Source organism: Rattus rattus, chromosome X (assembly GCF_011064425.1).
Source record: "Rattus rattus isolate New Zealand chromosome X, Rrattus_CSIRO_v1, whole genome shotgun sequence".
Classification (NCBI taxonomy): domain Eukaryota; kingdom Metazoa; phylum Chordata; class Mammalia; order Rodentia; family Muridae; genus Rattus; species Rattus rattus.
The window spans coordinates 130,331,089-130,339,686 of NC_046172.1; the positions used below are offsets into that span (position 1 = coordinate 130,331,089).

Below are 8,598 nucleotides of genomic sequence, written 5' to 3' on the forward strand. Positions count from 1 at the left end.
TTGCCTCTTCTTGGGTATAGCTTGCCTCCTTATGTTGGGCTTTACCATTTATTGTCCTTTGTAGTGCTGGATTTGTAGAAAGATATTGTGTAAATTTGGTTTTGTCATGGAATATCTTGGTTTCTCCATCTATGTTAATTGAGAGTTTTGCAGGATACAGTAACCTGGGCTGGCATTTGTGTTCTCTTAGGGTCTGTATAACATCTGTCCAGGATCTTCTGGCTTTCATAGTCTCTGGCGAAAAGTCTGGTGTGATTCTGATAGGTCTGCCTTTATATGTTACTTGACCTTTTTCCCTTACTGCTTTTAATATTCTTTCTTTATTTTGTGTATTTGGTGTTTTGACTATAATGTGACGGGAGGAGTTTCTTTTCTGGTCCAATTTGGAGGTCTGTAGGCTTCTTGTGTGCTTATGGGCATCTCTTTCTTTAGATTAGGGAAGTGTTCTTCTAGGATTTTGTTGAAGATATTTACTGGTCCTTTGAGCTGGGAGTCTTCACTTTCTTCTATACTTATTATCCTTAGGTTTGAACTTCTCATTGAGTCCTGGATTTCCTGGATGTTTTGGACCAGTAGCTTTTTCTGCTTTACATTATCTTTGACAGTTGAGTCAATGATTTCCATGGAATCTTCTGCTCCTGAGATTCTCTCTTCTATCTCTTGTATTCTGTTGGTGAAACTTGTATCTACAGCTCCTTGTCTCTTCTTTTTGGTTTTCTATATCCAGGGTTGTTTCCATGTGTTCTTTTTTGATTGCTTCTATTTCCATTTTTAATTCCTTCAACTGATTGATTGTGTTTTCCCGGAATTCTTTCAGGGATTTTGTGATTCCTCTCTGTAGGCTTCTACTTGTTTATTTATGTTTTCCTGCATTTCTCTAAGGGAGTTCTTCATGTCTTTCTTGAAGTCCTCCAGCATCATGATCAAATATGATTTTGAATCTATATCTTGCTTTTCTGGTGTGTTTGGATATTCCGTGTTTGCTTTGGTGGGAGAATTGGGCTCCGATGGTGCCATGTAGTCTTGGTTTCTGTTGCTTGGGTTCCTGTGCTTGCCTCTCGCCATCAGATTATCTCTAGTGTTACTTTGTTCTGCTATTTCTGACAGTGGCTAGACTGTCCTATAAGCCTGTGTGTCAGGAGTGCTGTAGACCTGTTTTCCTGTTTTCTTTCAGCCAGTTATGGGAACATAGTGTTCTGCTTTCTGGTGTGTAGTTTTTCTTATCTACAGGTCTTCAGCTGTTCCTGTGGGCCTGTGCCCTTAGTTTACCAGGCAGGTCGCTTGGAGCAGAAAAGTTGGTCTTATCTGTGGTCCTGAGGCTCAAGTTTGCTCGTGGGGTGTTGTTTATGAGCTCTCCGTGGGGGCAGCAGCCAGGAGGACCTGTGCCGCCCTTTCCGGGAGCCCCCGTGCACAGATTCCCAGATGGCATTTGGTGTTTTCCTCTGGAGTCAGAGATGTGGGCAGAGTGTAGTCTCTTCTGGTTTCCCAGGTGTGTCTAGGAATGTCCAATTTTATGGTAAAAATAATCCCTGTATCAGCACCTGATTGAAACATTCTAAGTCCCCAAGTATATCCACGTGTCCAATCCAGGATTCAAACTGTAGAGGTAAATTTAATATTTAGGAGGATGCACCGTCCCCTTGTTTTAGAATTAGAACCTTCACGACAGGAATCTGGGACATGTATATTAGTAGGATAGGAGATAGTATAAGTCAAAACAACACAGTGTATTAGGTGATAAAATTCTTAAGAACAGAGGAAAGGGGCCCAGACAAGAAAGCTAGGGGGTGGCCCCTTGAGAGCTGGTGGAACAACCAGATCAGGTGACAAATAGCATTCAGTCACACAGCTAAATGAGGAAGCTTTCTTGGGATGAAAAGGCCATTGTAAAATAAATGCAAGCTTTGTGCCTGTGAAACAGAAAGGCAAGCAGAGGGGCAGCTGGTCTGTTACCGGCTGTCTCTCTGGACTTAGATGCTCCTTTGAGGAGTACCTCCCTTCAGTGTCAGCTTGGTGGCTCTGCCTCTCAAGAGAGGCCAAAAGGGTCAGGAAAGAAGGAGGCCAGTCTCTAAGGCCAATTTTGTCAAGGCCCCTTTATAGTTCTATTTATCTTTTTTACCTGCCCTGAACTCTGTAGTCTCTTCAGGGGCGTGGGTAAGGCTGAATCCAGAAGGGGCATTTCTTGCTCTGAAGAGAGCAAGAGGGAAGGAGTGCCACCCAGTCTGTGCCAGTCTCCATGGTCAATTTGGTCAGGGTCTCTTTTAGAATTTTTTTATTCTCTCTACCTGTCCTGGTCTTTTATCTCTCTTTAGCTCTCTAGCTTCCTCTTCTTTTTGTCTCTTTTCTTCCCTAGCTTCTTGCTCTTTTTGTATTCTCTCCTCTTTCTCTTCCTCAGTCTCTCTGTTATGCTATCTTCTGCATCTTCCTCTACAGCTACTAGATGCTGTCCACTTATGTGCACAGACCCTGAACCACACTTCAACCTTACTTTCTCTGAAATTTACACTAACTCTCTCAGTAACTTATCTTAACCCTCCAAGTTTCTGTAACTTTCTCTTTATATCTTTTATCTTAGCCAGATTTGTGGGGCATTTTCTAGCCCCTCGGAGACCCACCCTTGGAGCCTGGCGGTAGACCTGGAACACTCCCTGCCTTCAGGGGTATTGAAGTCAACAGTCAGGAGCAAGGATCTTCCATCCATGTCTGGAACATTCTTTCTGACCTCTAGTAGGATTCTGTCTCTCCTCAGTGGTAAAGAAGACCTGTAACAGTTACTAACAAGCATCTAGATGCCAAGTGGCTGACATAAGAATTGTAACCGGTTCACCTGGGACTTTCAGGACTTCAGTAGCTGTCCTTCACCAAGCTGTCTCACTGGGTTAGAGGGCCATGGAAAAGAAAACATTAATCCTGACCTTGGCCACAGCCTCCAGTTGGAGTAAGGTGAAGAGCCGGTGCCAAGACTTTCTCCTCTTATCATCCTAGAGTAAAGCCTGTTCTGTCTGGCAAAACAAAGTTGTTGTTGTTGTTGCTGTTTTGTTTGACCCATTCATTACTTGACTTTCAGCTCAGCATTTCTACCCTCACCAATCCAAATCCTTCAACTGTGTCAAGTAGTATGGCTCAGTGTTAGAGCATTTTCCCAGCATGGGATGACCCTGAGTTCCACCCCCAGCATAGCAAAAATATAAACGAAACAAATAGAGGAGGAGAGAGGAGTAGCTGAGCAGGGACCCAGTAGAAGCAGAAACATGAAAACAGGCAAAGAACTAGCTTGGGTTAAAGTGGATAGGAATTCATGTCAATTAACTGACAGTTCTGCTGTTAGCATTGCTCAACCCCCCTACAAGCAGTGGAGAACAGATATCTTGTTATTCCTGGTGATGATATTTCAAAGGCATGGTTTTCTGTCCTTGAGAAAGATACAATATAATATAGATTGTGGGTTGAGAACAGACTGCTTTGGAAAAGCCATTGTCTCAGAAAACCCCATGACATTCACTGAGGTTTTTGTCTAGAGCCCTGAATACGGAAAGGAGTGCAGGCCCTAGGCCATGTGAGCTGTGAGGTCTCAGATAACAAAGCAATGAATGAGTATCTCTGGACTTGGGGAAAAGAAGAGCTTTGTCATCACCTCTCCCATGCTGGCAGCATGGAGCATAGCACAGGAAATAATTTCTATCCTGCTCTAGATGCTCCAGCCCATAATTCCAGGTATCTGGCAGGTTGATGCAGGCGGATTGCAAGTACAAGGACTCCTGGGCCAGCAGACTAAATTCAAGGCAGTCTAAGCAATTTGAGTGAGTTAAGTGACACACACCAGCATTTAAAAGGTGGAAACAGAGAGAGTTCAAGGCCATCCTTGCCTACTTAAGCAGGCCTCTAGGCTTCATGGGCTACATGAGACTCTGTCTAAAAAAAAAAAGAGAGAGACAACAAAACAAACGATTTTAAAACCATGGCTAGTCATGGTGGCTGACACCTTTAATCCCAGAACTTGGGAGGCAGAGGCAAAGGCAGAGGCAGAGGCAGAGGCAGAGAGGCAGAGAGAGAGAGGCAGAGAGAGAGGCAGAGAGGCAGAGGCAGAAGCACAGGCAGACAGATCTCTGTGAGTGGGGCCAGCCTTGTCTAAAGAGTGAGTTCTAGGGGGTTGGGGGTTTAGCTCAGTGGTAGAGCGCTTGCCTAGCAAGCGCAAGGCCCTGGGTTCGGTCCCCAGCTCTGAAAAAAAAAAAGAGTGCATTCTAGGACAGCCAGGGATACACAGAGAGAATCAATGGAAGATGTGGGAGAAGTGGTTTTTCCCAGGGCAAACCAATTGGTTATCCAGTGCTGAATGGTTAGCCCTGTAAAACACACACAAGTAACATTATTCAGGCTGAATTGGTTTAACTTGAAATTGTAAAGTAATAATTGCAGATGGGCATGCAGTTGAAATATATCTGAATTTATCTTTATCGGCTTTCCTAGATTTTCAACAGTACCTTGCAATACTTAAGAACAATATTGCAACTAGGATGCTGAGATTGGTACTGTCCATGTACAGAATGGTTTGTGAACACAAATATCCACACAGTTGTTCACTTCTAGCTTCCCCCAACACCTTCCAAGACACCTCAATCCACCACAAGAACTCATCACTGACAAAGCACCCATCTCTCTCCATTTGAAGACTATTTTCATTTTTGTTTTCCCAATGCTGAGCAGGTCTTAGATATGGCATAATGGAGTGCCCCTTTACAATTGGCACCATTTTTGACTCAAAGCATTCTAGGGAGTCTCATGCAAGTTCTCCTGTGTAGCAATGTCCATGCTCCGGCCACCATATACACAAATAAATGTGATTTGGAAAATAAAAATAAATGCAGTCTTTGTTTCCTGGACAGCCTTAAGGTGGAGGAGGCTTGTTCTCTGGTCTCTGGTTTTCATTTGTCTCCTCCCTCTCCCACTTCCTCAGCCTCAACTCTTCCTCCTTTCCCTCATAGTGAGGCTTTGACTGAGCCCCTCCAGCCAGTGTCACAGGCACAGGAATACTCGAGTATGTTCTACACACTGTCCCTAGTGGAACATGCATCTCTGAGAATAGATTAGAACTTGTGTTCTGTCACGGCACAATCAGAGTACAGGCAGATAAAGGGCAGGAATGGAAAATCTCACAGAGAGGTTAAGTTGTGATACATGATAAGGATCCAGAAGAGACTAGGATAAATGGGAGAAGAATAATTGCCACCAGGATGTAGGCACAGGAAAAGAGCCAGCAAGAGTGCTGTACACAGGAGGAGGGGGTCATGAAAGTAGGAAGCTTCTGGGAGTCCTTTCTCTTCCTTCCTTCCTTCCTTCCTTCCTTCCTTCCTTCCTTCCTTCCATCCTTCCTTCCTTCCATCCTTCCTTCTTTCCATCCTTCCTTCCTTCCTTCCTTTCTTTCAGTTTTTTTTTGTTTGGTTGGTGGTGGGTTTTTTTTTTTTTTGAGACAATGTTTCTCTGTGTAGACCTGGCTATCCCGCAAATCATTCTTGTAGACCATGCTAGCCTTAAACTCAGAAATCTGTCTGCCTCTGCCTCCCAAGTGTTGGGATTAAAGGAGTATACCAACACTGCTGGGCTCGGATCTCTTTTTTTTAAAGTCTGGTTTCCACAATAAAGGCTAGGCTGGCAAGAAGCACAATGTCCCCCTGACCTCAACCTGAAAAATGCTAAGATAAAAAGTTCATAGCAACACATTCAGCTTTCAAATGTCACTTGAAATAATTGGAGTGATGTTTAAAATGTGTTTTCATTTTAATGGTGGAACCTTCTGACATTTCTCATCATTTAGGCTTGCCCATACCCTCATTCAATCCAGTTCTTGGTCTTCTGTTTCCTGTTGTCATTTTTTTCCCGTTTTTAACATACATACATATACATAATTGACATTTATTCATTCATGTGTATGATTAAAGAGGAGGAGGGGGTGAATTTGAGAGGGTGTAGGGGCAAGGAGCAAACATGGAAAGGCTAGAAGGGAGGAGAAGGTAAAAATAATCCTCTAGCATGCAGATATATACAGGGGAGACTTTGTGTGTATGCGTGTTGTGTGTGTGCACACAAGTGCTGAGCCTAGACAGTTTTAGATCTCTTGGGTCTAATGTTACAGGCAGTTGTGAACCACCTGACCTGGGTGCTGTGAATCAAACACAGGTCTTCTGGAAGAACAGCAAGTGCTCTTAACCACTGAGCCATCATTCCATACCCTCCCATCTGTCATTTCTTTTTTTAATTTTAATTAAAATATAATAACATCATTTCTACTTCCCTCTCCTCCCTCCTACCATGCCTGCTCTTCTGTTCCTATACCCTCCACAAATCACTACCTCCTCTCCTTAGCCATTGCTACATATATGTACAAATGAATAAACATAATTATGATTTGTCATTTTTCTAACATAATATTTTTATTGACTATTTGGGAATTTCACATAATGCATCTCAATTACACTCACCTCCCAGTCCTCTCAGGTCTGCCCTCCAACCTTTGTAGCTTCCCCCCACAAAAAGAGGAGAAGAAAAATACCAAGTCCAATTTGGGTTGCTCATATACTCCCTGAAGCACGATCAAACTCCCAGTCAGCAGCCCCTAAATAAAAACGAGTCCTTACTCACTTGTGACGCCCACCAGATAGTTGAGAGCATGTGGATGTCTGTGGTCTGTGCTGTCACCAGCAACCATGAGCAAATCCATAAACCATGCTCTTGCTGACTGTCAAGGACAACGAAGCTACTCTTGTACTGATGACTATAGACTCAATAGTTGACAAAGGGGGACATAGAAGGTTTTTATGATAACACCTATACCTACCCTTTGCTCTCCAAAAAATGTTATAGTCTAGACAGATGCTGAAGTGTAGTTCTCCACAATTTGTCATTTGTTAATGCCCAATTTCTTACACAATTCCCATTCTGAGTTTCTCAGAGTGGATATGATTTGCTTAGCGCACCCATTAGCGGATAGAACTGTTTGTGTGGGACTACATCGTTATAAGCTATATGTCCTTTAGTCAAAGGAATTCCTTCCCATGCTTTAAAGTCTGAATCTCTGGGAATAATGATCAGCTCTAGATGGCATGTATTCTAAAATCCCAACCTAGCACTGCTTTGTTCTCACCAGTGTGCCATTACACCAGGGCAGTCTGTTGGGTTTTCCAGTGGGATGCAGTGAATTATCTCTGTAAAATGGATAGGGAGGAGAATCTTTAGTACTGAATAGCTATGTGCTGGAGAGTTAGGCATACATAATTATACTTCAGATGTGATGTGCAATGCAACCTCACCATCCTTTCTTCATGAGATCCTACAAGAAGAATATCAAGATGGATACAATATCCTTCCCAATGCAACCAAAGAAGGCCCAGACAAGAAACACACAATGTACCAAAAGTAATTGCAATAAAGACTCATTTAATGGATCAAACATGAGAGTGGCTAGTTATTTTACTTGTTTTTAAAACATGTGTTTCACCTATATATAAACATGAATTTTGGCCACTCTATTCTCGAGGTGACACTTTATTTTAGTGTCCAAGCCCACTCAAACAAATCCATATCATTTCTGGGTCTCCCCAGCTGCCTGTCAATCAAATAGATAAGAATGTTATTGGAGGGCTTCTGGCATTTTGGCTCTTTAGGTGGGACCACCTCGATGTTCCGTTCTGGTGGGCTTTGAACTGCTTCTGGATTTTCTTTATCCATGTCTGGTATTATCCAATAGCCTCAAGGCAACAGAGAATGTCTGAAAAAGAAAATGAAGCCACATCATCAGGTCAACCCAGAGGCCTCTTTAATAATGCTCCTCCCTGTTTTGTCTGTCAGTTTCTCACACATGAATGCTACATGTCATAGTCAAATACTCTGTTTCTTTTTAAAGGACTGTGTTCGTGTGTGTGTGTGTGTGTGTGTGTGTGTGTGTGTGTGTGTGTGTGTGTGTGTGTGGCAGATTACCTATGGAAGTCACAGAACAACCACATATGGCTTTCAGGGATTAAACTCAGTTCATTAGTTTTTGCAGCAACTGGTTGTGCGATCTTGCTAGCCCTCAACTCCTTTTTCTAAATGAAATCCTTCAGCCACATGCTAACTGCTACATTTCCTTTTGTTCCAAGTTATAGAAAAGCAGGGGGAATGTACTCCTTTCGTTTTGCATCTGTCACAGTAAAGTTACAGAGAAACCAGTACACGGATTTCAAGAAGAAAGGGGTGGAATTCCCAGGATTCTGCTGCTTCATTTAGTTGACATCTAGAGAAAAAGAAGGTTAACCAAGAAATTAGGACACAACTCTAAATTATACCAAAACCAGGTATCCTGAGTGCTGAGACCAGGATATGGACTTAGAAGGCATAGTCTAGAGAGTTTGTTATGATCATACCTTGGACACTTTCTACAGGAAAGTTTCTCTTATCAGCTTAAACACAAAACTATCATCCTCCTCTCCAGTACTCAACATGATCAGGACTTACTCATCAGATGAGTTTGATGATGAAACAACCAAAAGTCCCCAATGTTACTGGTTTGTGGACTTTAATCTCTCAGACCACTGTAGCATCTCTGTAAGAAATGAGCTGGTGGCA

General features: G+C 42.8%; 1 protein-coding gene across 1 annotated transcript; it reads right to left on the bottom strand.

Annotated features, from left to right (window-relative positions):
* Positions 1–7,534: 7,534 nt before the first annotated feature.
* Positions 7,535–7,724, bottom strand: LOC116888423 (embryonic testis differentiation protein-like). The gene has a single exon (XM_032889692.1). The coding sequence runs from the start codon at positions 7,720–7,722 to the stop codon at positions 7,540–7,542; it is 183 nt and encodes a 60-aa protein (XP_032745583.1). The 5' UTR covers positions 7,723–7,724; the 3' UTR covers positions 7,535–7,539.
* Positions 7,725–8,598: the final 874 nt, after the last annotated feature.